Source organism: Penicillium chrysogenum (assembly GCF_028827035.1).
Source record: "Penicillium chrysogenum strain IBT 35668 chromosome Unknown utg000004l_segment0_segment0, whole genome shotgun sequence".
In the NCBI taxonomy this organism is placed as follows: domain Eukaryota; kingdom Fungi; phylum Ascomycota; class Eurotiomycetes; order Eurotiales; family Aspergillaceae; genus Penicillium; species Penicillium chrysogenum.
Genome location: NW_026622752.1, coordinates 3,505,195 through 3,532,766, shown reverse-complemented (window position 1 = coordinate 3,532,766; position 27,572 = coordinate 3,505,195). Strand labels below are relative to the sequence as shown.

At 49.8% G+C, this 27,572-nt stretch overlaps 6 protein-coding genes across 6 annotated transcripts; 3 read left to right on the top strand and 3 right to left on the bottom strand.

Annotated features, from left to right (window-relative positions):
- Positions 1 to 4,190: 4,190 nt before the first annotated feature.
- N7489_007299 (uncharacterized protein) lies at positions 4,191 to 6,737 on the bottom strand (the record flags this gene model as incomplete). Its single annotated transcript, XM_056713049.1, has 1 exon — positions 4,191 to 6,737. One exon carries the CDS (start codon positions 6,735 to 6,737, stop codon positions 4,191 to 4,193), a length of 2,547 nt encoding a protein of 848 aa, XP_056566764.1.
- A 404-nt stretch (positions 6,738 to 7,141) lies between these two features.
- On the top strand, positions 7,142 to 8,109 carry N7489_007298 (putative pyrimidine 5'-nucleotidase; the record flags this gene model as incomplete). The annotated part of the gene is made up of 5 exons (XM_056713048.1): positions 7,142 to 7,210; positions 7,270 to 7,282; positions 7,341 to 7,376; positions 7,436 to 7,861; positions 7,928 to 8,109. 5 exons carry the CDS (start codon positions 7,142 to 7,144, stop codon positions 8,107 to 8,109), a joined length of 726 nt encoding a protein of 241 aa, XP_056566763.1.
- A 348-nt stretch (positions 8,110 to 8,457) lies between these two features.
- N7489_007297 (uncharacterized protein) lies at positions 8,458 to 12,615 on the top strand (the record flags this gene model as incomplete). Its single annotated transcript, XM_056713047.1, has 2 exons — positions 8,458 to 8,886; positions 8,950 to 12,615. The coding sequence occupies 2 exons, from the start codon at positions 8,458 to 8,460 to the stop codon at positions 12,613 to 12,615; spliced, it is 4,095 nt and encodes a 1,364-aa protein (XP_056566762.1).
- Positions 12,616 to 13,206: 591 nt separating this feature from the next.
- N7489_007296 (uncharacterized protein) lies at positions 13,207 to 14,666 on the bottom strand (the record flags this gene model as incomplete). The annotated part of the gene is made up of 2 exons (XM_056713046.1): positions 13,207 to 14,504; positions 14,561 to 14,666. The coding sequence occupies 2 exons, from the start codon at positions 14,664 to 14,666 to the stop codon at positions 13,207 to 13,209; spliced, it is 1,404 nt and encodes a 467-aa protein (XP_056566761.1).
- A 580-nt stretch (positions 14,667 to 15,246) lies between these two features.
- N7489_007295 (OSTA/TMEM184 family protein) lies at positions 15,247 to 17,404 on the bottom strand (the record flags this gene model as incomplete). Its single annotated transcript, XM_056713045.1, has 7 exons — positions 15,247 to 15,376; positions 15,454 to 15,809; positions 15,865 to 16,887; positions 16,944 to 17,031; positions 17,096 to 17,149; positions 17,202 to 17,219; positions 17,304 to 17,404. The coding sequence occupies 7 exons, from the start codon at positions 17,402 to 17,404 to the stop codon at positions 15,247 to 15,249; spliced, it is 1,770 nt and encodes a 589-aa protein (XP_056566760.1).
- A 343-nt stretch (positions 17,405 to 17,747) lies between these two features.
- N7489_007294 (uncharacterized protein) lies at positions 17,748 to 27,470 on the top strand (the record flags this gene model as incomplete). Its single annotated transcript, XM_056713044.1, has 4 exons — positions 17,748 to 17,803; positions 17,851 to 17,886; positions 17,937 to 19,303; positions 19,354 to 27,470. 4 exons carry the CDS (start codon positions 17,748 to 17,750, stop codon positions 27,468 to 27,470), a joined length of 9,576 nt encoding a protein of 3,191 aa, XP_056566759.1.
- Between the last annotated feature and the right edge of the window lie 102 nt (positions 27,471 to 27,572).

Here is a 27,572-nt window from a genome sequence, read left to right as displayed (position 1 = left end):
ATTAGCCTGGCTGACCTAACACATCTAGAGCGACGTAAGCTTCGACGTTAGTCCCTTTTGGTGGTGCGTTTTGCACTAAGCTAGAGCTATATATAATTCCGTTATTTACGATCCGCTCTACGTATTAGAGAATCTCTAAGTAGCACTAGTAAAAGTCCTTGGCTATAATTGTACGTAAGTGGCCCTCATAACCTTCGAGCTTCTTGTAATAGGAAGTGATAAAATGGTGGAAGTGTTCGTTACTGCCGTCGAGCTATCGAAAAAGGGTATTCACAGCGACGTACGGTGCACCGATTATATCGAGTTCGTTCGCGGTGTAAAAACGCTATTAAAGTGCTTAAATAAACTCTGCGGTAGTGCTAAAATCGGACTTCTGTTTCAATAAGATTCTAGAAAGCCTTATTAAGTGCGTAAATACCGTGTCCTCGGAAGAGCTTGATAGTCTACTCTATAAATTTATCCGCGAGCTCTACGCGCACCCCCTAAGGCCTAACCTACTGTACGAGAGAGAAATATGTATTGGCGACGAGATGTCCGGTGATCTAGATCGAGGTGTTTTGCTATTTTCTCGCGATAGTGAGATCGGTCTTCGGGGGACGGGGAATCTTGCGGTCGATAAGACGGTGAAGGTTGAAGCTTTTGAGATACTAGACTATGTAGCTATACTAGACTTCGAAGTTATCTTTGTTCTCGAGAGGTTCCTAGAATTTGTGGAGTGTAAACGAGCCGGGATATAGGAGACCGCTTGCCTAGGTGATATTTTCATCTTCACCGAGAAGGGTACTCTATTCATTATCTACGGTGGGAGTTATATTGAAAAATAGGACAGAAATAAGATAATGAGATAATGAGACAATGAGACAATAAGACAGCTGCTTATAAGGCGAGCTAGCTAAGCTATTGGTGACCGCTTATAAGGCGAATCGGGTGCCAGAACCTATAGCCGCTCATGAGGCGAACTGTAGCGCCCTTTGGTGGCGGAAATGGTAAAAACGATGATGAAAATGATGAAAAAACGATGGTTTTAACGATGCAGAGGAAGCTCTGTGAAAGAGAGAGGGCTCATGACCTGATCTGGCAAAGCCAGAAGGGGAAATGAAGAAAGAAGGAAGAGATGGATTCTCTGACAGATGGAAGCTAGCTAATGTAGCTAGCAAACAGTGAGGACTGGCCTGACAAACCAGACATTAGCCTGGCTGACATAACTAACTAACAAGGATCTAACTAAGTTAACTAATTAAAATAGTAACTTTGTAGAATGGACATTCTAGCTGTAAATGGCTTCTGGCCACAACTACTGTTCTCCAAGGCAAGGCGATGCCTGAAAATCACTAGCATGGATTCATCCTGTCGTTTGCTGTGGTGTATGAACTATGCAGAGCACTCCATGACCAGTATATGCTTTCAATATTTCATATGAAAATAAATTCTTATGGTTGGGGTGAGATGGCAGATAGCTGTGGCTGTTGTGTGTACGACCCGTTTGTGGTGGGCAAACGAGGCGAGACCTACGTAGGTACCTAGCTCTTGAGACCTACCTCATGTTTCTCTTTCTCTGTTTACCCACGATCAAACTTATCTTACAATTTACTCTCGACCACTCCTCGTCTTCCTTTGTCAAACTAAACATCTCCCTCAGACGGTCAAGGCCAAAGGTCCTGACCTTTTTGATAGACTGCCCACCTACAATACATTCAGATGCCACATACGCATGCTCTGCAGTAAGTTTATCCCTGTGCTGGCCTTTGACACTTTGACATGGTCCTTGTCTGTCTCAATATGCCCTCTTGCAAATGATGATTAAGCCATCAACTTGATAAGCTACATGATGAAGAATTTGTCACTCTGATGTGAGATGCAAATGGTTACCTAGGTAAACAGACGGAATATGTGTTTGAAATTTACTAGATTAGACAAACCCCGTTACTAGCTGATCAGGCCCTTCTACTCTGACAGATTTCCGTTCCCCTATAACCTGGTCCCTTGTCAAGTTTCCATCAAGTATTGCGAGAAATACCCAGACAGCTCTCAAAACACAATAGAGACCAGCTGGGATGGACCATACTGGTCCTTCCGGGTCTCATATGTTCATTATGTCTACGGATTGCGGCATCCCAGGTACCCTGGCACCTTCAGCTAAAATCCAATGCTATAACATGGGCCAGCACGGTTTGTTGGTCTCCACTTTCTCCTTTATCTGGTGGCTATGTGGACTCCATTATATCGATACTGGAAGCTAATGTGTGTATAGTTTTGTCTAGGACTCATTCAGCACTCATTCAGCGTCGCCAAATGCCTCCTAGGATATTTCCTTGATCCAGCACCTACGACCGTCCACTTCTCACTCAATTTATGCCTTGCGATGCACTCAGTCCCCTTCCAACTCCCTCGCACCAACTAATGTGATAACAAGGGTGTTGATGACGGGAAGTTCATGATACTATGGGGTCTATCTGACCCGCCGCGCCTGATGCATCTTCCCAGCATGGGATTGAGCAATCCATATTCTGCAGTCACTGTACTAGCTTTCAACTTCCCAGAACTGGCAGTCCATCTGAAAGGTTTTCCATTTTCAACAATCAAAGGCAAGATATGTGACACATTTGCTCAGCCACATGTCTCAATGCTTCATTGTGACCTCGTTCGCATCAAAACAAGGTATTAATCCACTAACACCCCCATCCTGCAATATCGTCCTGATTATTGCTATGCCATGCTTGCAAGTGATGATCGAACTTGAAAAATCTCGTAGTAGGAATTCGGAATCTATCATGTCGTACAAAATTGCTCTGACACAAATTGTCGCTAACTATAGAACACTTGTCATACCACTCTCCTGGCAGAGCAAGGAATCACTGGCTAACTGTGAGGAGATTTTATTGAGTGTCTCTGACTGACCTAGTACGGCCTAGAAGTTACAATATTGCGTCCTGCATGTCTCTTCTCCTGAAGGCTCGAGCACATTGTCTCTCGGCAACTATTACTCTGGTTAGTACCACATACATTTCATTTTCAACACAGCCATACTCCTCCATTGCTCTACTTGTACATGATGAAAATTCAGTTGGGTTGAAAAATTTCATGTGAACAATTTACCTCATTCTGATCCAGGGGAAAGCAGCCAACGCTATTTTCTTCTTTCTTGAAGCTAGTACTACAGTTCACCAACTTGAATCGAATATGGCAGGCTAATAAGAGAATTACATAGGTACAGGAATACTCGCAGAGCTTCTGGGCCTTCTAAGTCTGATGTATTCCCGTGGAGGTCCTCGGGTGGTGAGGTGAAGCCCGTTGTCCACCTGGAATTCGGTATGCCTTTATGCACCAACTTTCAGCCCTTGGGGTATGCTTGGTTCAAATTTCTCAAATGATGATAACGGCTTGTCGTCTGATGTGGTACCCACAAAGTTGAAAATATCTGGCCATCTGATGTGAAACTAAAACAAGTCCCCGAGGGTAGATCCAGCAAAATCAATATCCTGTGGCGATCTCCTAGCGCATCTGGCGTCTCTTTATTCGAACGGACTGACAATTAGTTTGCAGTTAGTAATATATGTATGTATGCTGCAATTCTTATAACGAGCTCGGATTGATGTCTTCAAAAATCAGTGTAAGGTGGGCGTATACAACTTATGATCTCCAGTATGACTTCTCGTACATGACAACTTTCAATTTCTTAAAGACATGTCTGCCACCCGTGAAACTTGCGAATAATGTCTCTAGAGGTGAAGTCCAGGTATTTCCACAATGCAGATAAATTTCCATAACTAATGCGAGTCTGATTGCTCTACCAATAGATTCGATGAGCACGAGGAATTGGCAGGTCTTGCGAGATCTTTCAAGAAAGAAGATGCTTGACATCCAAGTTGTCCAAATGATGAATATCAAGTTGAAAACCAACATGCCAAAAAGCATTGACGGTCTGATGTGCAGCAGGAATTTGTCAGGCAAAATTTCAGATCGATAATATAATGTCCTACACCAGTCTGTTGATAGAGGGCTACTTGGTATGTAATAATAAGATGATGGTTTTAGGGCATTGTAAGTTTGTATTGTCCAAGGTATGACTCGCTGGAATAGTATTGTCTAGATACAAAATCATGAAATGTTGCAAAAAGTCATGAAATGCTGCACATAGTCATGAAATGCTGCTCAAATCGAAGAAAAGAAAAACCAAGGGCGACACGCTACTAGTAACGATGTGAGCCCCGCTGGATCGTATCATTCGCGCCATCCAGCGCGACGCGATCTCCCTCTTCACCCTCAGCTTCATAGTACCGCCGATCCCGGATGTAGTACGGTCTCTCAACGTATTCCCCGACTGGTCTGTCCCTGAATATACTGGGCTCGCGGCCTGGGCCAGCTGGTCGCACGCTCCCAACTCGCTGAACAACCTCATGTTCGTAGCGAGGCTGTGGAGGACGAACACTGGCTGTCCGGATTATTCTCTCTTGGGGAACTCCACGCTCATCAACATACACTGCATGGCGAGGAAGGTACTCCGCTACTTGTACACTGCTGCTGCGTGAGTACGGTTCATGGCCTTCCAAAGGAGCAGCGTAGCCTGGTCTCTCATCGGCTGCTACGGGACGAGCATATTCTGACGTCACTCGCCTGTAGACTGGCTGAGGCGGGGGCATTTCCTGCACATAGTGTCGTTCACCATAGGGGTCTTGCACCACTGAAGGCGCACGAACACTGCCCGCGTGGGGATGCACTCGTTCATCATAAACATCCTTCGACATCCGAGAGACTGGCCGGGGCGGGGGTGGGGGCGGAGGTGCCATCGGCTGCAGTCTGGGTGCCTGCGGCAACTCGTAGTACTGAGTGCCATGCTCATCAACCACGATCCGACGTAGAGGGGGTGCCATCATCCGTGCCGGCGGTGCCTCTTCGTAGTAAGTCTCCCGATATGTTGCGGGCGGCATGTCATCCGCAGCAATGTAACGATGCTGTGTGTAAGGAGGGGCTTCTTCGTAGTACCTTGGTCGCTCTTGAACCGGGCGTTCCACAACGTATGATGCCGCTCGGACTGGGCGTGGCTGGGCCTCAATGTACTCACGAGCATAGTCTGATTGTCGAGCATACTGTGAACTGGCGACTCGTCGAAGATCGACTTCTTCCCGAATTGGTCGTCTGATGCCTACACGAGATATTGTGCGCTGGGGGCCAGCGTCTGGTAGAGGCTCATGGTACGGGTCAATCTCGTAAACTGGCTCTCGCACCGGTGGCCCGCGACTTTCGTATACCGGAGCGTATTGAGGAGATGCGATGTCAATGTAGACTGGACGCTCTGCAGGGTTTCGGCTGCGAACCACCGCAGGATCATCGGCGAATGGTGGTGGTGAAACAGGCTCCTCTTTAATGAATGTCTCGACAGGTTCTGCATTTTGTGTCATGTTCGACGTTTGACGAGGTCCATCATCGCCTTCACGTAGCCTCCTCCGTTTCCGGGACATGACGTGAAAGGCCGGTGGATTGGGACTGCCACGAGCGGAATCAGGGTCCGAGTACACCTGCTCAGAACCATGTTCAGATCGCTCATCCCGGAGCTGCTGGACAGAAGGAACCTTTGCAATGGCCAGAGGTGACACTCGAGATGGCCGGGGAGCTGCCGGTGATGTGATGTGGTTTCGAACTACTTTCACGTTTGCAGGAGACGGGGGCCTGCGGATACCTCCGGTTCGGTCGGTGTATCTGGCGTCTGGCCCAGACGTTCTTCCAGCACCACTTTCTAACCCACGAGTGTATTCACGATGATCCGCTGGCGGCGCCGCTGGAGCAGGCGGAGAATATTCGGGCTCGTCCATAGTCTCGAACCGATGCGAATCGTGGAAGCGGCTGACGGGAGCCTCTGCTTTATCGTAGCGAGCCTGCTTCTGAGAATGGGAGTGACGCTGGTCAGCAACAAGGTAAGCATCTGGCATTTCCTGATCAGACCCAGGGCGGTTGAGAGCTTCAAGTCGCTGCAACTCATCTGCGTAATGGGTCACCGGAACACGCGTGGCAGGACCTGTGGGTGCAAGTATAGCTGCGGGGGATGACTTTTGTTGTCTGCCAGTCTGGGGAGGCGAGTCAGGAGCTCTACTGGAGTAAAATGAATTGTCATCGAAGGAGTCACTGGCAGCACCGCCAGGTCCACTGGCCTCAGATGCATCACTCAGCGAGACTGGTTTCACCGCCTCAAGAGCTTGTTTGAAAACCTCTGAAACATCAAAGTCGGGCTTCGTGTCTTGAACAGCAGGCCTCTGTTTGGTTTCTTGTTTCCTGAGCTCCACTTGATCACGCAGTGCTCTTTCCAATCTCTGTCTTTGCAATTGTAGTTCCGCCCTGATTAGATCATCTGACTTGGTCAAGAAGATTGGATCGATTTCGGATGTAGGCTTTGAAGCCATACGGGCGGGTTGTGGTGCTGCAGGCAGGGCGCTTTTGGCCGAGGAACTCTGCGAGCCATTGTAAGGCTGTTTTGTGGTTGTAACCACAGGGGCATTTGCCAATACAGCTTTCGGGGGAGGGATTTTAGGTAAATGAGTTCGGAGAGGGACATCTTGGACATTTGTCTCAGGCTTGCGCACCAGGTGCTCGGGGACATTGAGCCTGGGATGAGCGCCCGAGAAGACTTGGTCACTGATGGCTATGATTTTTTCGTACTCCCTTGCCTCATCATCCGGTGTAGGGGCTGAAACAGCCTTGGGACCTGCTGGAACGTGAGTTGCTGGCCCATGAGTTGCGGCCATGGTCCTAGGGAAAGCTAGGGAAAGGGATCGGGAAAGCTAGAATAAGATGGGAGAGACTGAAAGCAGATATGTTTGCCGACGCGTAAAACACACGTCAAATACCCACTCAGTCCAATCTACGATTGAGAAGGCTCTGAGAGTTGGATGGTAGAGCAAATGAAGTGTTGTAAAAAGTCCATGCTGGCCGCGGTCTGGGCGCTAAATCCGATTAGGTAAGGTCACGGGAGCTGCTCAAGCATCGGGGAAAGTGAAGGAGCGAGGAGAGGAGGCTGATCTTACTCTCACCTTCTCTTTGACCTATGCATCGATCGTTTGCGGTATCTTGTCGGCCTATTAGACCTATTGCGACTTCGTCTAGACTTTCATCTGCTTATCTACCTCTGCGATTTCACAATTTAAGATCGATGGCAACCAACGGCGCAAACGGAGTCACAGACTCACGGCCAGTTTTCTTCTTCGATATTGACAATTGTGTATGTCAAGAGAGCCTAAAGTCGAGATTTTGGTCACTAATTACTATGTGATCCTACAGCTTTATTCTAAAGGTCGGTGCTCTCGATTTCCGCTCTTTGTGAGCTACTATTGACAGAGTGTATCTCGCAGCCTGCAACATCCACGATGAGATGCAGACATTGATCAGTGAGTGAAGCCGACACAATATGCCAGGACATGTGGCTTATACCAGTATATTTTGCTAGATAAATTTTTTGTCAAGCATCTCGACCTCAAGTCGGAAGATGCCCATATGCTGCACCAGAAGTACTACAAGGAGTATGGACTAGCCATTGAAGGCCTTACCCGCCACCATAAGATTGACCCCCTTGTGTTCAACTATGAGGTCGACGATGCTCTACCTCTTGACAATATCCTCAAGCCTGACCCGGAGCTGCGAAAACTGTTGGAGAACCTGGACACAACAAAGGTGAAGCCGTGGCTGCTCACCAATGCATATGTTAGCCACGCAAAGCGTGTGGTGAAGTTGCTTGGTATCGAGGATCTGTTCGAAGGCGTTACTTATTGCGACTATGGAAATTTGCCTTTGGTCTGCAAGCCTAGTCAGGATATGTACGCCAAAGCGGAGAAGGAAGCGGGTGCTCCCAGCACGGCTGGGTGCTATTTTGTTGGTATGTCACTCTCCACTGAATGTCTGTAGACGTTTTGGACCCTTTATGCTGATAGATTTAAACCAGATGATTCCCACTTGAATTGTGTACATGCGCATGCTCGGGGATGGACTACCGTTCACCTCGTCGAACCAGGCACGCCTATGCCACACAAGCCGGCTTCAAAGTACACAATCTCTAGCCTCCGCGAGCTTCCAGGGCTTTTCCCCCACGCCTTCAAACAGCAGCGCGAAAACGGTGGAGCTTAGATCTGGACATGGCCACAATATCCTTTGTTTATTCACCCTAGACTTCTGTTTTACGGCTATAAATGTGTATGATTATGGGCCTATTTATCTATATGGAGACACAAGGCTTCGGACTATGCGAAAATCAAGCAGTGTTCAAATGATACCATAAAGAAACAATTAGTTAGCTGCACTTTTCATCAATGCGTGTAGTGATCTACATCATAAACTAGAGGTTTCTGCCTCAGGCAGTCCAACCACTTCACACGCTCCGCTGGACTCAGGAGTTGCCGCGTTTCCGTTCTCACAACAACCAGAACTTCTCGGTTATCGCTCAAGAGCTCACCGTAGCTCTTGAACTTATTCAAAATGTCTGGCCAAGCCTTATCTATAGGCACGGTGATCGAGCTGCCCGACGGGCGGCAAGCAACAGTGCGCTTCATTGGCACCACCCATTTTGCGGACGGACAGTGGATAGGCCTTGAGTTAGATGAAGCCACCGGCAAAAACGATGGCGCAGTCCAAGGCGAACGGTATTTTGATTGCGATCCAGGACACGGCATGTTTGTCCGCCCAACAGTGGTTGGTAAGATTGTCCAGCTCGAGCCCGGGAGTAAACAAACCACCAAACCGGCTACCAGCGCCGCAGGGAGCAAATCGCAGCCCAAACCTGGGATTTCAGCTGGTATGCGGAAGCAAACTGGGTTACCTCCTACGGCAGCGAGGCGACAGAGCACCAATGCAGCCTCAACTCCTACCCCGGCGCCGAAGGGTATGGCCGCTCGATCGTCTCTCCGAGTATGTCATGTCCTGCGAAGGCGTTCCCTCCTATCATGCTAACCCAAAATCTTATGTTTCTAGTCACCCACAAAGTCCCCAACGAAACAGCTCGCACCGGCTTCGGGTCGCCCATCCATCGGGAGTACTTCCCGCACCTCTACAGTGGCGTCTAATCGACCCCGACTAGCCCCTGGCGCCAGAAGCTCACTGGGTCCTTCTCCAACACAACCTACAGCCCCCAGAGGCTCGCGACCGTCGGTCTCTGGACAAGCAGCCAGAGGTTCAAGACCAAGTTCCCAAAGTACCGTTGCTTCATCGTCCGCAGGATTGACAAAGCGTCCTTCACTACGGCAGGTTGCCAATACAAAGTCATCGGATGGGGGAGACGCGACCATGAGCGGGCGATCGGGAGATCCGACCGATACTGAGTCGCCTGACACTGAAGGGGAGGGTGCGCAAGATGGAGCCACTGCGCCGAAGACCTCTCGACAGTCGATGACTGCTACACGACCAGCAATCTCACGCCCTGGGGCGCCGCTTTCTGCATCCCAACGCCAAGGGCAGAGCAGTGCAGTCAATCGCGAGCTCGAAGAACTCAATGCCAAGCTCAAAGTCATGGAAAAGAAACGAGCCGACGACAAGGAGAAGCTGAAGACCCTTGAACAACTCCAGGCTGAGCGTGATAAGTTCGAAACGATCATCCAGAAACTGCAGGCCAAGTATCAACCGCAACAAATGGAAGTTACTGAGCTGCGAAAAAAGCTAAAAGAACTTGAGACTCGTTCTGACGACGTGGAACGAATGCAGGCAGAGCATGAATCGCTCATGGAAATGGCTACCCTTGACCGTGAAATGGCAGAGGAGACAGCGGAGGCATTCAAACACGAGTGTGCAGCGCTACGGTTAAGGTTGGATGAGCTGAGTTTGGAGGTCGAGGTTCTCCGAGAGGAGAATGAAGAATACAGCCAGGAAACCACACCCGAAGACAGAACCACTCATGGGTGGCTTCAGATGGAGAAAACCAATGAACGTCTCCGCGAGGCGCTCATTCGCTTGAGAGATATGACTCAGCAGCAGGAGTCAGACCTTCGGTCCCAGATCAAAGAATTGGAGGACGACCTCGAGGAGTATGCTGCTGTCAAGTCTGATTACGAAGCTGCAAAGGAGAGGCTCTTGGTGGCTGAGACAAATGTCGATGATCTCAAGCAGCAGCTCGAGACAGCACTGGGAGCCGAGGAAATGATTGAAGAGTTGGCAGACAAAAACATGCGCTACCAGGACGAGATTAATGAGCTGAAAGCTGCCATCGAAGATTTGGAATCTCTCAAGGAGATTAGCGATGAGATGGAGTACACCCATATTGAGACTGAGAAGCAACTTCAAGAAGAAATCGAGTACCGGGAGAGTGTGTTCAGCGAGCAATGCCGAAAGATCACACAACAAGACGAAGTTATCGAAGATCTTGAATACACATTAACTCGTTTCAGGGATTTGGTAACGAACCTGCAGTGTGATTTGGATGATATGCGCACAACCAAGCAAGTTTCAGAGGCAGAGACCACCGAAAATGCAATGCGCCACCGCCAGATGCAAGATTTGAATATGAAACTACAGGCCAATCAATCCAAGGCCCTGACCAAATCTATCGATGTCGAACTCAACCGTATGGAGTCCGAGGAAAATGCACAGCACCTTTCGATGATCAAGCTCTATCTTCCAGAGTACTTTGAAGGGGAGAGGAATTCTATTCAGGCTTTGCTTCGATTCAAGCGGGTCGGATTCAAAGCCAATATTATGAGTAGCACTCTGCAAGAAAAGGGATCTGAGCACTCAGTGGTCTCCAACGAAGAACTTTTCCAAGCTCATGTGGTTTTGGAATATCTTATGTGGATCTCTCATGTGTGTGATCGATTTGTGAACTATATCACAGCTTGCTCGCCCGAACAATTTGCCAGCATCAAGGTCGCATTGTTCGAAATGGAGCCAGTGGAGCGCATGTTGAACTTCTGGATCGAACCAATGAAGAAGGACGAAGTGAATCTTGCAAAGCTTGCAGTCGAATTGCAGCGGTCTATCGCTCTCCTCGCACACCTTGCTGAGACGCTTCTTCCTTCCAGCTTGGAGATGTTCGCCGATGAGCTGTGTATGCGGGCCCATCTGTCTCAATCGTATATTGAACATTCGGCTGGTGCAATCTCACGCGTCAAGCTCATTATCAGCTCCAAGATGGCTGCCGCGGCAGAAGGCGATGAGGAAAACTTGATTGCTCTGAACAAGTTGGACGCTTTCGCCTCTCAGGCCCGCGGATATAAGGTTGCAATGGGTAAGATCAGCCGATCTCTTGATGATCTGCGTTCGAGGTCACTTGCACTTCCAAAGGACGCCGACGAACCCTTCAAGAAGATCGAAAATGAAACCAAGCGACTTTCAGAGTTTTCTCGAAAGCTCGGCGAGAACCTTGTTGTCCTCACGAGCGATGAAGGCCGCACGGAACCATTCAGTCCGGAGGAGGTTTTGGACTGCATGTTCCAGGCCGCCGTGTCTTTTGCCTCGTCATCCGAAACCTTGAATGAGAGTAACGACCCTGTTTCGTTGCTCTTTACCAAATTGCGGGAAATAGGCGACCAGTTTGAGGACCTTGATTCCATCTCATCAGATCTGTCTCGCACAACAGAGTTTGAGAGGGCCGCGTTCCCCTGGGTTGCCCGTGCTGCGGAATTGAAGTCCAACAAGATGACATCCCCTGATGCAGACGAGGAGATCCGCCAATTGAGAAATGAGATTCACGAGGCGTCCGCCTCACTTGGAGCCAAGGACAATACCCTCGAAGAGCAGGGCCTAAAAATTGAGCATCTTGAATCTAGGATGCGAGAGGCAAGCAAGAAGGCTGCCATGGTCAAAGACCTCGAAGCCAAGATCGACGAAATTCAAAAAGCAGGGAGTGAACTCGAAAAAACAGTTGAGCAACAAAAGAAGGAGCTTCAGACTGCCGAAGCAGAGCGAGACGAGTTCGTGGCTCGTCTTGAGCGAATGAAGCGCATGTCTGGAACAACCGGTCTAACGGCCACGGGTAATGGCGCCGTCATCGCCAGTGAGGCCTCTTTGGCTGCCATGGATGAGAACGAGTCTCTCCGCGCTGAGGTGGCAAGCCTCCAAGCAGCTGTGCGATTCTTGCGCGAGGAAAACCGCCGTTCGAACATCCTCGACCCATACTCCGTCCAGCGATCTAGCGAAATGCACGCCTGGCTTGATGCGCCACTCGCACGTGCCAAGCCAACCCCCGAACAAGAGAAGATCCAACGCACTGCCCTCGAAAGTCGGGACGTCATGACTCATCTCCTCAAACTGACCAAGGAGTCCCGTGTCCCCGATCTCAAGTCCACGATGGCAGCTCCAGCTAGTGACAACAACGACAACGCCGGCCGCACTGCCTGGCGTCCGACCAAGACCCGCCTCCGTTACCAAGTACTCCAGCAGCGCGAAAACTTCGAGCACTGGGCCGAATGGCGCGACGAAATTGTTAATCATGAGCGTGAGCAGGACCGACTGGCCGCCGCCAAGCAGGAACGCGCAATGCGTGATCGCGCCTCTAGACACGCTCACAAGGCTTCTGTCGAATTTCCCCAGGGCTTAGGTCATGGCATGATGGGTCGTGCCTGGCAAATTCTGGGCATGCAGAAACACCGCAAAACCGGCTCCATAAGTACCCCTGCTCCGGATGGTGTGGAGATAGTGACCACGGACTGAAGCTCTGATTTCGTTGTATAAACGCCAGGACATGGATCTTTTGTGGTTGTACATGACATTCATCATTTTTTTTTCAAACTTGTACCCTATTTGTTCTTTCTGGCAGCTACATTGTCCTTTTTGAGATACCCTACAGAGATAGTTAGCGTCAGCCTTTGTGTACAATTAACTTATATTCTAGATCGATCGGATATCATGGCCTGTGATGCCATGTGTCGGCCTGGACCTTAAACCCCCGAGGTCTGCGTTTCCGTCGCATAAATGTTGCTGTCCCTAGAATCCTTAGAATATTATGTACCTATATCAGATCCCACGTAGTCATATCGAGACTGTATTCATTATTACTTCCCTACATAGGTAAGCTATGTACCGTCATTAATTCCCTCAAATAGCAAAGAAGTAACCAGCCGAGGTTGAAGCGGGTATTCGAACGCGCAATGGAAAAACAGAATCGAGCCCAAAAGCAAATACCTAGCAATCATCCGACCAAGTCCAGAAAAAGTTCAAAACCGAAAGAGGGAAAGAAAGAGACTAGGTAGCTCATTAGGTATCAAAATCCAAAAATCGCCAAAAAGTGAAGCTTCAGAGAACTCAAAACGCTACCCCAATACCGGACTCGTGGTACCGCATATGTCCCTTGTCCTGATACGGAGAGAACTGATGGTGCTGCTGCTGGCCCTCGAAGATGGTCGGGTAGCAGACACCAGAATCAACATCCTTTTCTGCAGCAGATGAGGGAACCTGGAATGAGGTGCGGGGAGTGATAGCAGTGGAAAAGGCACTAGAGATGGAGCTATTGTTCCGTGCTCTCGGGCCGCCGGTGATGGTCGTGGTAGTCGATGCGACTGTGGTTCCGCTCAGCGTACGGGTACGCTCCCAATTGAACTCATTGCCGCCGGGCACAAAGGCTTGCTTTGGGGGCAGAAAGGGCTTGGTGGGGGTAGGGAACATCCATTGAGTTACACGGTTTGAAAGAGAGGAAGGGACTGAATCAATTGTGTCTCGGTTCTCGGGGAGATGAATGGAGCGACAGGGTGATGAGATATGTGATGGCATCGTGCGCGAGCTGGCTGACGAAGGGCTGTCCTTGGATATTACTGAGTACTTGGACGGGGACGTATCCGGTGACTCTGTGTACATGCTCTTGGATGCAGTTGGAGTCCGAGGCACTCTTCCGCAAGATTGGCTAGCTTTTGCATCGCTTGGCGATGGGGTATTCAATGTAAGCTTGTGCCCTTCCGATCTTGACCTGCCATGGACTGGAGATGCTGCCTGAGTTTCTGGAAGAGGTATCTCGGTGGGAATGAGCTTGGAGAAATGTGGAACTAGAGTACTAGTGGTACGAACGGGCTCTTCGACGACCAGTGGCTCCCTGTTCCCAAGTGATTGGCGTTTCCGGGATCCCACTGGCTTGCGAGAGACTACAGATGTCTTTTGACAATATCGATCTCGAACGCCGGTTGAAGTCGTGAGCGCACGAGGGGGCACCAGTAGCGTCTTGCGCTGGGTGCTCTCGTTTAGTTGGAAGGTTTCGAATGAAGGTAGGTCGGACAATCGATTGCCTGATCGATGGATACGGAGGTCCAATGGTTGATAAATTGGTGGTGGAGGAGAATGGAATGACTGTGACGGGTGGTCATGGAAGGATTGGACTCTGCGAAAGTCTGAAGGTGCGCCGATCTTCAACGGGGTAGTTGAAGACCGTTTTAAAGACATGCTTGCCCGGTTGGAGGCTCGGGAGGCCAAGTTCCGGCTGTCGTTTAGCCATGATGACAGTGAGCTCCGATGTTGATGGATACTTGGACTTGGGAGGTCATCATATACCACCAGCTTCATAGGTGGAACAAGGTGCGGTTGAGTGTGGCATACTTTCATCTCTCGCTCAACGCCTGTAAGGCGTATTAGTCTACCATCTCTAGAGATTTGATGTGTATTGCACACATACCTTTCCCCTCTTCTCTAGGTTGACTACCGTCCTCGCCCGGTAGACATGTCAGACATGATCGTATCCAACCAGTGAATAACGACCCTGCCTTCTCCAAAGCCAGCATGATGGCGACCAGCGCATCGAGGAATCCAATCAGTCCATCACCTTCAAGGTAAGGAAAAGAGAGAAACAAAGGAAAGGAACAAATTAGTTGCACAGGCAAATCAGCCCCTCAGACGGGATGGGAACATCCCATCCTCGAAGCCCAAACATGCGCGCCTTACCCAATTAGTCCAGGTACACACCATCGTTGGCACTAATAAACCGGGGCTATACCCAGTAAAGCAATACATCCTGGTGCCAGCGCATTTAGCACCATTGATCGTCGGTGACGGAGCTGATTGAAGCATTGCTATTTGTTAGCGCCTGGTGGAGTTATCACATCTGTGCTTATTCTTTCAAGCTATACCCTGTGAAGTACTTTTTTATTGTGATGAGCAACTTGGGCGCTTACAGAGATTGAAAGGGTAATTCTATTTAGAATTTCTTGAATTTTCATAATGTTTTGCATTCTTCTGGTTTCGGTTTGAAGGATATGTACAGAGCACAGATACAAATATACCAGGTTAAGTATGAGTAAATGAGTAAATAAGGTAGATGATCAGAATCCAGGCATAAAGAGCCAAAGTACACTGCAGAATGCCCTATTTGCCCCATACATTGTCCTGCTCTAAGTCGTTGTAGGCCCATTTGGGCCGATTTTCGTCATGACTAGACTCTGGCTGTGCCGAGTTGGCTTCAGCCTCTTCTTCAATTGGTTCATCGGAAAGCCTTCTGGAAATTAGAGCCTGGGTTAGTAACTCTGCTGGAGATTTCTAGGGCTGCTACCTGCCAATGATTCGGGAACTTACGAGAATCGTCGAGGTTCAGGCTCTGCCCAGGCAGTGCCATACTCTCTCTGTATTTGAGCTCGGTCTTCCTCCTCGGCCTCCGTATTCTCCACAACAAGGTCAACCAGCTGGCTGCGCTGCGTACCGCCCGAACTGGTGGAGCTGACGTTTCGCTGCAAGGGACCGGGAGTCGCCGAGCTTGGGCCAGGTTTATTGGATTTTGGTTTGGGACTTTGCTTGGTCTCACCATCTGATGCACGGCTTTTCCTGTGCCTACGGGCCTTTTTGACATCTGCCCCTCGGTTTGAATCTTGATTTCTCCGCGACGGCGGCAGCCGTTGGTCCCTTGGCACCTCGTTGGCGGTAATCACCGGGTACTATGCGCGGTCAGCATTGCAATCAGAACGAACAACCCGCATCAGGATAACTTACATTCCAGTCTCCAAATTCCAGTGCGCGAGCATTGAGGAATAGTCGCTCATCCTCATCATCCATTGCGGTTTCGTCGATTTCACTATAAGATCGGAATCTCTCTCTCGATGTCTGACTGGCCCGCTCACTTCTGGGGCCGCGCTCACTGGGTTCACCGCTCAATAGAGGCGTGCGACTGTTGGCTTCACCCGGTTTGGGGATCCAATATTTTGCCTTGCCTCCACGCTCATACCTCATGCCGGCCATTACTCGCTTCACCCGCGAGCCTGACTCCTCATGCGGGATGATATTGTCACCCGAGTCAAAGAGCCGGTATCCGTAATTCTTACCGCGAATGGTGAACTTCGTGTCTTCAACCAAGTCCCGCACGCCAAAGGCGTCGCGCATCGCGTATTTTACGGGCATGCGTGCAGCTGAGATGGTCGGGTCCGCATAGTCGTGCCACGAAAATGCATACCAGTGAGCCATAGCAAATAATGGCATCTCAAAACAGATGAGACTGTCTTGAATGGCCGCCGCGAGGTTATCCGGGGTGTACCCAGCGACACTACCAAGCGCTCCCAGCCACTGTAGGATCGACAAGAAGAAGCCTTGCCAATATGAAGCAAAAATAATAAGTTTAACGCAGAGGAATTTGGGAACTGGGCGGAATGGCGTGAGGTCATCATGCAGACAAACCCAGAACATGGCAAGGGAGTAGAGACTGATCGTGACACTGACATTATATATGATACCTGTCCAGAGGTATCCAGATCCCAGCCCAATATAGCCCTCTTGATACGTGTCGGTAGCCTTCATTATGATTGAGGCGAGAGCTAGAATGGGCTTCAACCAAGCATACTGTAGGATACCACGTTTGACAGCGAGGAAGGTGTGGGGATCCGAGATGTCAACCTTTGGGAGGAAGTGATTGAGAGGCCAGGCATGGGAGACAGGAGGGCGGCCATGAGCCATGATAATCACGGCCCTCTCGCCGCCGAGGAAGTTGATGAGGAGCTGGAAGAAGGTATAGATGGTGAATGCCTGCCAATGCCATCCGTTAATACGGGCCTATCCGAACAGTCGAGGACCCCACATACCTCGTAGATATCGCGAACAGGATCCAGAAACTGAGCTGCCCTCAGTGACACTATGCTCGTCCATGATGATACTGCGTAAATCGGGACCCTAAGCTCAGTCAGCGCTGCTCCTTGTCCCCGCCCCCTGAGCTGACACTCGAGTCAATACTGACATCAACAATATGCGCACCACATAGCGTTGGAGCAAGGGTTTCCGGTAGTTTTTGCTATATATATGATGAGCCATTGTTCTCGAATTGGGACGGTATAAGCTCGTACGTTTGGAACCATATGGACCTGCGGTTCGAGACAGCATGTTAGCTCAGGAGTCTACAACGACCGCGCCTATGGGCTAAGATACGCAAGATAAATTAAACTCACACAAGGGATAAGAGAGAGGAAACCAAAGCCGAGACACCTGTGACAATAATAATTGCGCGTGCCAGGCTGGAGCCTGTTCCTCCGCCAGCTGCGGTCGTCATGATTGTTGAAACTTAGGGACAAGTACGGGTTGGGGACCGCTTTTTGCCTGCGGAGATAATCCAGCTCATTCCGCGGAGTCGATAGAGGGGCAAAACATGCTGGTCAAGACCGAAATGGGGGGATAATCGAGCTGGAGAAATGTTGGTTCGGAATGAGGAGGCGTGTTGTCCGATGACGATCTTCTCGTGACACCGCTCTCGGACTTCCTAAACAACGTTCTCACCCTGCGACTTCCAGGATATTTGACCCAGCCAGTTTGGTGTCGATGATTGAGAGGCCAAGTTTACCTCGTCATTCGCGTTCTATCGCGCCGACGCTGTCCATGTTGGCTGGCGGAGAGACATGGGTAGTGCAAGCTTGACATCGACCTTCCTGACGCCGGATCCAAGCTTCAATTGGTAAGGAATCGCTGCTTGGACCATGGCTCTCATACTGATAGATTTAGGTTCTTCCTCTTGGAACTGATTGTCTCTTGCATCCTGTAAGTTTGCGCCGTTCAACAAGGCTGGATTACGCTGATAACCGACACAGCGCTCTGTTCTTTTTGCTCTACTTCAATCGACTATTCGCGAACATCATATCTTACGCGATTCGAGCATACACCTGGCACTATTATCGCGCATACGTCGATATCAACGCACTTCAAGTCTCCCTACTCGGTGGGAGAATCTTCTTCAAGGGCATTCGGTACCATGGCGTGAACGAGACAATCTTCATTCATGGGGGATTTATAACATGGCGCTACTGGACGCGCGCAGTTGAACGAAATGACTTGGTGGGGCTCCGACGCAATGCAGGTCTTGCTCATCATACCGCAAGGGAAGGACATCCGAGGTCCTCGAGCGATGGAACGGACGACAATCTGGGGGAGCAAGGTGGCATGGGGAAGACAACCGAGTTGCCATGCCGGATTACTATCAATGCATATGGCCTCGAGTGGTTTATCTACAACCGGACTCCCGCCTACGACAGTATCCTTACCGGCTTTGGATACTCTCCCAATAATGTTGATTTAGACAACGGCAGTTCAACCCTTCCAGGGTCTCACCCGACGGGAGAAGATGGCAACGGAAGCAACGACTTGGACTCTGAAGATACCCCTGACTATCGTCCGACTATGAAACCTATGTCAGAGCGCAGCGCGAGTGAGAGGGGCGGGGTTGCGTCGCAGACTACTATCCGGGAATCAGAACTATCGGACCCTGTGTCCAACATGTTACAACTCCTGCCCATAAAGCTGGATTGCCAGAAAGGGGCTATTGTCATGGGAAATGAGCATACTCGATCTGTGCTGACAACGACATTCAACACTGGGACGGGTACCATCGATGCTTCCAATTCAGGCCCACTTGATTTGTATCGCCAAATATTTTCATTTCAACTCAATAATCCGGTGATTCAAATGCGGCCAAACCCAGACTTCAAACAGAACCAGTCGGCGACCGCCCAAGACCTAGGTGCGGTGCATGAGAAAGAGCCCAAATCGAAGAAAAAACCGCAAAATATCTTCAACTACCAATTCCAGAGGCGCAGAGTTTGGCACAGCATTCGGGACTTGGTCCCATATTTTCAGACATCTGTCGAATCATTCCATGACAATGGCAGGTACACCAACAGTATGCCGAGGAGCCAGGCAGAGTTTCCTGAAGTCCGCTGGACCGGTCTCTCTCGGTATCTGGACGAAGATACCGAGGATGACCATGAAAAATGGACCTCAGTCGAATATGGCAGGTTTTCTACCATCATGGATAGCCCCAGCTTGAATATAGCCTACTTCTGGGATGTCCCTGGACGAGTCATTATTCCACCAACGTCAACTGTTCGGTCTCAATCAATGGATACCAATATCAATCATGCCCCTCCTCCCGAATGGGGGATTGACCTCAAGATTGACGGAGGTACGATAAATTACGGACCGTGGGCTGATAGGGAGCGGGTTGGCCTACAGAATGTCTTTTTCCAAACTTCTATCGCAGCGCTGAGGTGACAGAGCAACTAGCCCCCGGTGTTCTACGCCAAAGCACGGCATTTAGGTTGCGTGTGGAAATCAATAAGGAATTGACATTGCGAATTCCAACACGAGAGTCTTCCAAGGATTGGCAATGGAAGGGTCGAGCTGATGCCGTTGGGGGTGCATCGAGACCAAAGAAACCGAATGAGCAGAAGAATGCACGAGCCAAAGAAGGTGAAAAGGGCTACCTTGGCCCTGAGATTCGCCCTTTTGGGTGGCTCTCCCTTTGTGTTGCCGCCGACTCTACCATCAATTATACCATGGACATGGTGGGATCGAACGCAGGGTTTCGCAACGAACTCTCTATCGACTTGCGGGAGTCACGGCTATCATCTAGCATCAACCATGGCTTGCTTTGGCAATGTCCTCGGCAACAGGTCACTTGCGATCTATCCAACCCGCTCTCCTGGAATAGTCTTCGCTCCTGGAGATTTACTGCCGAAAGCCAGGACCTACAATTGTTTCTCCTACGCGATCATATATTCCTTCTCACAGATCTTGTGAGTGACTGGGCTTCGGGACCGCCTTCGGACTACTACGCATTTGTTCCTTTTATCTACAACCTCGATCTCAATTTCTCCGACTTCCAACTTTACATTAATGTCAACGACCGAAACATCATCAGCAATCCTTCGGATCTAGAGGACAACCGATTCATTGTCATCAAAGGCAAGCGCCTGACGTCGAATGTCATGATTCCATTGAACCAATACCAACCTGAACAAAATGCGATCGAGTTCAGGGTCAACCTTGAAGATGGCGGCGTGGACTACACAACTCCTCTATGGGATACCCTCCATGAGTTTTTGCCGCAGAAATCCATGGCCACTCTTGAGAAGCTGTTCATTGACGGCTCCTATAATTATTTCCAGTCAACATCCCCAGAACTGACCGACACGTTGATTCTCAACATCGATGGAACTTCACCTCGTCTGTACCTTTTCGGGTTTTTGATCAAGAGTTTCATGACGATCAGAGAGAACTATTTTGGCGAAGAGATGCACTTTAAGACACTTGAAGAATATCAAGAGCTGGTCTGTGCCGATGAACCACCGTCAAATCCCACAGGCATCAACCCAAACCGAAAGTCCAATGATATGGATGTTCTTGTGCGTGTCACGGTTGACGGCCCCCGTGCTTTGCTTCCTGTGAATATCTATGATCACTCAAAGTGCATGGGACTTAGCGCAGCCTCGCTCGAAGTGGATTTACGCTTTACAAACTACTACATGGACTTGCAATTCTCCATCGCCCCGCTTAAAATTGATTTGGAGACCACCCAACTGGATGGCCCTTCCACTATCTCTAGTGCTCAGTTGTTCGTTGATGGAATCTCAGTTTATGGCCATCGACTGTTTGGTTTGCCGCCACTTGAACCAACCTACGTTTGTAATTGGGATTTTGATGTCGGTAGAATTGTCGGAGAATGCTCCACCGATTTCTTGGCTTGTTTAGCTTCATCATTGAAGAGCTTTGATATCTCGTTTGACAATGACGAAAATGCGTTGCCAACGCTGTTCCCGGAGCTTCTATTTGACGTGACTTTCTTGAGAGCCAAGGTTGACTCGATTCACATTTCCGTGCTACTGGACCAAACAGCTGTGATTTTGAGCACGCGGCCCTTGAATGTGAACTTCAACGACTGGGCAAACACAAAGTTTTCGAAACGCATGAGCCTTCTCGTTCCGGATATATCGATCGCTGCCGTTGATCGCCAGTCTGTTTCACAATACAATCTATCAGCAGGAGAAATGATCTCCCCCATAGGACTTTTTCAACTCACCATTGGGCTGAAGATGGCTTTACGCAAATCTGATATTGCCGAAAGTCGACGACTCCAGCAAGAACATATCAAAATACATGATCAGCGGACCCACAGGGCACAGTGGTTGCTTTTTGACTGGGAGGAGACTGGCCCAGCTTCAACCCTTCCTCCTGATGACGACGTATTCCCTCCGACCATGGCCATACCTTCAATGCCTGAGCCTATTCATGGCAGGATTAGCTCTGTTGATGCACCGTCATACCGGGAAGCTTTAGGTCCTCGTGCAACTAGAAGCGCCAAGAGTTTTCTTGTCCAGTCAGAAGCGTCAAGCATGAAGAGTGTCCGGATACACACTGCCAACAGCCCTGGAGCAGCCTCAGATCCTGTTTCTAGATCACGACCTTTCCTGCCTACCGGGGGATCGAGCGGGTCTGTTTCAAGAAATGGCCAGTCGAGAGATGGACCAAACCACGGACTCCAGGCAGCCGCATCCTCGCGTTCTGCGACAAGAGACGCAAACCCGTGGATAATGCCACATTTCTCGTACTACAAGCTTCATCTGGATACATCTGAACTTCCGTTGCCATTTACAGATGATGGTGATACAACGGGTGAAGACTTTGCGATGGCTCAAAAGTCCGTGTTTCTCACATTTGATGATGATCAAACGAAATACACGAATCTTGCGTGCAATCTCCCTCTTGGTATCCGTGGATTTTGTACACCTAAATTCCTTCTAAGTCTAGCTACCTTACTGGACGGGTTGGAACCGAAGCATCCTACGCGAATCATTGACTCGCTTCAAAAGGATGTGGTACCGAACATTGTCGGCTACGACAACGCCATGAGTCAACCTAAGATTTCAACGGCTGTTGCTCTTCGTGTTCCGTCTATCCGATTACGACTAGTTGACGTGTCTAAGGCTCCCAACAATAATCAAATCGAGTTCCGGGATGATTACAGCATTGAGGTCCGTCGTCTGCATACTGAGTTTCGGAGAAAGGTTCAACGTCAGAAAGGGGATCTGCTTGAAGGTCTCAAACAAGGTGTGACAGTTCATGCGGCAGCGGACCACGTCTCAATTTCCATCGAGGGTAGTCGAGCAGATTCTTTCCACGAGAAGGCTGTGTTCAGCTCTCACATAGAAGATATGAATTTCTGGCTAGTGACCTCGCCCAATGTTCGTGCTAATCTTCAGATGCGAACATTCAATACAATGACATCAGCAAAGTCTGTGGAGCGTCTTGCATTTCTGGTCCGTCGAGCCACGACTATGTTTGATTCTGTCGCGTCATCCTTCCAACGGGTTTTAATATCCAGCGAGAAGCGCCTACAATACCTCCTGTACTCACTCACCCAATCGGCTGCTGATATACCGGATCCAATATTTCTTGCTCGCATATCATACGTCCTCAGGGTTGCTTCGACTCACTTGCGGCAGCATGACTCTTGGAAAATCATATCTCGCATTCGCAAGATTTACGAAGGCCTACCTACTCATCACAAGCGTGAGTTGGAGCAGCAATGCTTGTATGATGACTTTCCTCTGCCGGCGAATGCCGAAAAAGCTGTGTTGTCCGGCTTTGACCACTGGCGAGCTTGGGACCTTGCACATGTTGCTAAAAGCTATGTCATGCGCCGTGTTTGGCCGCACGCTGCTGAACGGCAAACTTCCCAGCCTTCGATGTTCCTATCCTCTACAGTCCAAACACTCCGATTCTCCATGGATCCTGGCCCAAGAGAAAGCGATTTGATAATAGGGAATCTGTCCACTGTTGCATCATTTGCTCCATACGCGGCTGAAGCCGAAGGGGTGAGCGGCAAGAAACTCATCACCCTGCAGACTTATTGCGGATCGACAGCCCTGAGGCTGCGCTGGGAAATTCTGGACCTTGTTGAAGGGGTGATCAAGGTCATGTCGAATATCACACTTGAATCATCGCCGGGTCATGTCCCAGTTGACAAGGTCCAAGAGAAAACACCCACCGAACTCCACTTCATGTTTGGCACTGATTTTGGCTCAATCACTCTCGACGGTATCAATATTAAGCTTGCTTTGATAGCGAAAGGTCTCCGAGGATCGATCGTTCAAAAGTCGCTTGGTACCAAAAAATCGGAACCCGAAGACCTCGCGGTATTGTTTAGTGCTGAAGGATGCTCATCCGAGCTCCAAAGTCAATCGACAACTCTGATGTTGTCAAGAATCGCTGACCCATACGTGTACCTTTCGCTTGCATCTGGGGAAGATGACAGCGAGCGCACACACGATTGGAAGCTCGCTGGGTCCTGCAGGAAGCTTCGTTACGACATGAAAGAGGACCCTGTCAGCCTTGCGCACACAGCAGACAGACTTATCGCGGACGAAGTCAAATACATCCGGCAGCTTATGGATAGTGTCAAAGTACCAAAAGCAAAAGCCGACCAGAGCCTTGCATCAAAAAAGCCAACCCGTGACACCTTCCATGTAGCAACGTTCTTGGAAGACTATCGGTTGACGTTTAGCCTTCTGCCATCTTTAACCTACCTTGTGTCAGGTGAAGTCGCTCGCATGTCTGTGATGCCCGCAGAGGAATCCAAAATCGAGGTTGACTTTGATGTGAAAAAGAACTCGCACATGTTCGTATCGGGCGAAGGCGACAGATTGAATGTCTTGTCCATGCTGGAAATACCTCCCGTAAACGGGCGAATCCTTGCTAACCTCTTATCGGAGCGCAAGGAAGTCGAGATCGATATCACTATTGAACTCATTCGTCTAGAAACCAGTGCTGTGCGCAGTCTCCTCGCTGTTTTGACAGGACCTGATGTTTCCCATCTGATTTATGATCTCAAGCAGAATTTACACGTGCTCCAGTCACATCTGAAAGACGTGCTGTCGCTACAGAGGGTGCCCCCAAAGCCCAAACCAGCATCTGGTGGCCAGGAGATCCTCTACAAATCCCGTCTCACAATGGCTGGATTTGAAATTCATGCCACCGCACCTGGCCTTAATAGCAAAGAATACTCTGCGGATATGGTCTTTAGCCTTGGGATGATGCGTATGCGACTTCAAAACGGACTAGATCGGGGGTACGCCATGGAGCATCCCGAGTTCAATATCGATGCCTCTCAGATTAAGTTTGAGCTTCTAAAACAAGAAAAGGCCAGCAGTCAATCATATGGCGGCTTCTCTGCTGGAGTCAAGCTTCAGGGAACCTCTGCGGTCCGCGAAAATGGGGAGACCACCAGATCATACCACTTCACCAGCGACAGATTCGACATCGAACTTTTCGCTGAGACAGCAGCCCTCGTAGTCGACATTGCTGTCTATACCCAAGAGCGCATCAAGACTCTCGACCTTTCCCATGAAGTCAAGCGACTTAGGAAGCTGAGACATGGTGGCCAAATTGATACGAAAGACGGAGCCACCGCTGCTCCCGAAATCCATGTTAACGATGATTCCACACCGGAAACCTTCCTCAATGCTCTTTACTCTTTACAGTTCCGGACCATTCAAATTGCTTGGAACATGGCCACGATGCACACCAAATCTGGTCGACAGCCCGAAGACTTGGTCTTTTCAATCCAGCAAGTCGAACTGTCGAATAAGAAGAAGAACGCAGCCAAACTACGAATCGAAAACATGCAACTTCAGATGGTACCATTCGGAGCGGACAGAGGAAAGCGCTCACTCAATTCAGCCCTTATGCCAGAGCTTGTCTTCAACGTGGCGTATTCCTCCAAAGGGAAAGAAGTGTGGCTTGCTTTCCAAGCCGCTGGTAAATCTCTGGACATACGGGCGACGTCCGAGTTTATCATCCCGGCTAGTATGATACAAGACTCACTCGCTACTGCAAGCGAGGCGCTTCGTGAAGGCAAGGCTGTTTGGGCAAGCAGAGCAGACTCTCCAGAAAACACAAATACCAACAAAGATCGCAACCTTTTCGGCAACCGTCGGTTGCGGTCTCTTCTCGTCGATGTTGACTTTGCAGGCGCCACTGTCACACTTCAAGGAAAACTTGGCCATGATCACCAGACATTGTTAGCGGCCACTTGGAAGGGTAGCCGACTCCCCGATGCAAAATATGGTCAATATGTCCAAGGCGATGCAGCGACCACGGCAACCCTCCGAGCACCGGGAGTGGCGCTCAAGGTCCAATTCGAGGACAACGGTACCGATGATCCAGCTCTAAATGCAGAGTTGAAGGTCGACCCCTCCACGAATACATTGTACCCAACCCTTGTTCCCCTCGTAAAGCAAATGACCGCCACAGTCAAGGAGATCATGGGCAATCAGCAGGGTCAGACTAGAAGGCCATCTGCTGAAGCAAAGTTACAGTCCCAGAAACTAATGCAGGAGAAGCCATTTGATGCTGCCGATCCAACCAGCATCCTTGGTCGGTGCAAGGTCAACCTAGGACTGCTGTTTTGTAAGCAGGAGTTTAGCTTAAGCTGCCAGCCTATTGCAAGAGTCGCAGCTACAGCAAGATTCGAGAGTGTCTACGTGACTGTCAACACAGTTCTATCAGAAGAGCAGGGCCGATTCCTTGCTCTCTCTTTGGCCTTCAACAGCCTCGAAGCTTCTGTAAAGCATGTGTACTCCAATGAATCAACTGCAAGCTTCGAGGTCAAATCCATGGTGCTGTCCTTGATGAACAGCAGGCACCTTGGCCGAATGAACGGAATGTCTGCTATTTTGCGTGTCAGCCCAATGAAGGTCGCAGTCAATGCTAAACAAGTTCAAGACTCTTTGCTCTTCAAGGAGATTTGGCTTCCATCCGACAATGAAACCAACTCGAGTGAGACCGTCCAGCCAGAACCGTCTGAAACGCAGACCTATATCGTGCAACGATACCAGCAGGTTGCGTCAGCGTCCGCATTCCCCTGGAACACTACCATCGCGATTGAGAAGGTGGAAATACAACTCGATTTGGGCTCGACCCTGGGCAAGGCACAGTTTGCCATTATTGATCTGTGGGTGTCTTCCAGCAAGACATCCGACAATGAACAGAACATGTGTATCAATTTCGGCTCAGTTGCGATCGAGAGCACTGGTCGTATGAGCGGAATTGTCGAACTTGGAAAGCTGAAAATCCATACCTCTATCGAATGGCCCGAGGCCTCCGTTGAAACGGGACACACACCGTTGATTCAAGCCACAATTGCCTTCCATCACCTCCAAGCCAAGGTGTCGTTCGACTATCAACCTTTCTTAGTTGCACAGATCGCTATGTTCAATTTCTTGATGTACAATGTTCGAAACACGTCCGGCGCGCAGAGCCAGCGCCTTTTCAGTATCCTGGAAGGTGACAAACTCCAGCTATTCTGCACATCACTAACAGCATCACAAACATTGGCCCTGTTCCAGGCGTGGCAGCGCTTGATCCAAGACGTCCAAGCAGCCTATAAAACATCACTACGCGAGGTAGAGCGGTACCTCCGTCGAAAGTCTTCTATTCTCACCGAGCGCCTTGATGTCGGCGCCAAGGACTTGGTAAAGAAAGACGACGAACCCGAAAAAGCACCGATCTCTTTACACACGGGAGTCGTCGTGAAGATCCGCCACGTCAACCTAGGAGTATTCCCCAGCTCATTCTTCGACAACCAGATCTTTAAGGTAGAAGCCTACGACGCCGAGGCCCACTTCGCCGTCTCCCTCGAATCCAACAAAATCCACAGCGCCCTAGGCCTAACACTGGGCCAGCTTCGCGTAGCACTATCCGGCATCACGCGACCCACATCCGCCCAACTCGACGAACTCTCTGTTGACGAGATCGCCGAGCGAGCCGCAGCATCACGCGGTGGAACGATCCTTAAGGTGCCGCGATTGGTCGCTAGCATGGAAACCTGGCAGGCTCCAGGAACCCACCAGATCGACTACATCTTCCGCAGCACGTTCGAGGGCAAAGTCGATGTCGGCTGGAACTACTCGCGCATCAGCTTCATCCGCGATATGTGGGAGACGCACTCGCGGGCGCTCGCGTCTCGACTTGGCAAGCCCTTGCCGCCGTCTGCAGTGCGCATCACTGGTGGGCCGGGTAGTGGTGAAGGAGGTGGTGCTCGCTCCGAGAAACAGGAGAAGATCACTGCGGTTGTCAATGTGCCCCAGTCCAGGTATACCTATACTGCGCTTGAGCCGCCGGTTATTGAGACGCCGCAGCTCCGGGATATGGGCGAGGCTACGCCGCCTTTGGAGTGGATCGGGTTGCAGCGTGACAAGCTGCCTAATGTCACGCACCAGATTATTATTGTCACGCTGTTGGAGATTGCTAAGGAGGTGGAGGACGCTTATGGCAAGATTCTGGGGTCGTGATATTTCTCCATTTTGGAGATATCATCGTCTAACTGCTCTGGATTCGTTCAGATACTGTCCTGATCCTTTATTATTTTTTTGTCTTATTGCCTGATACCATTG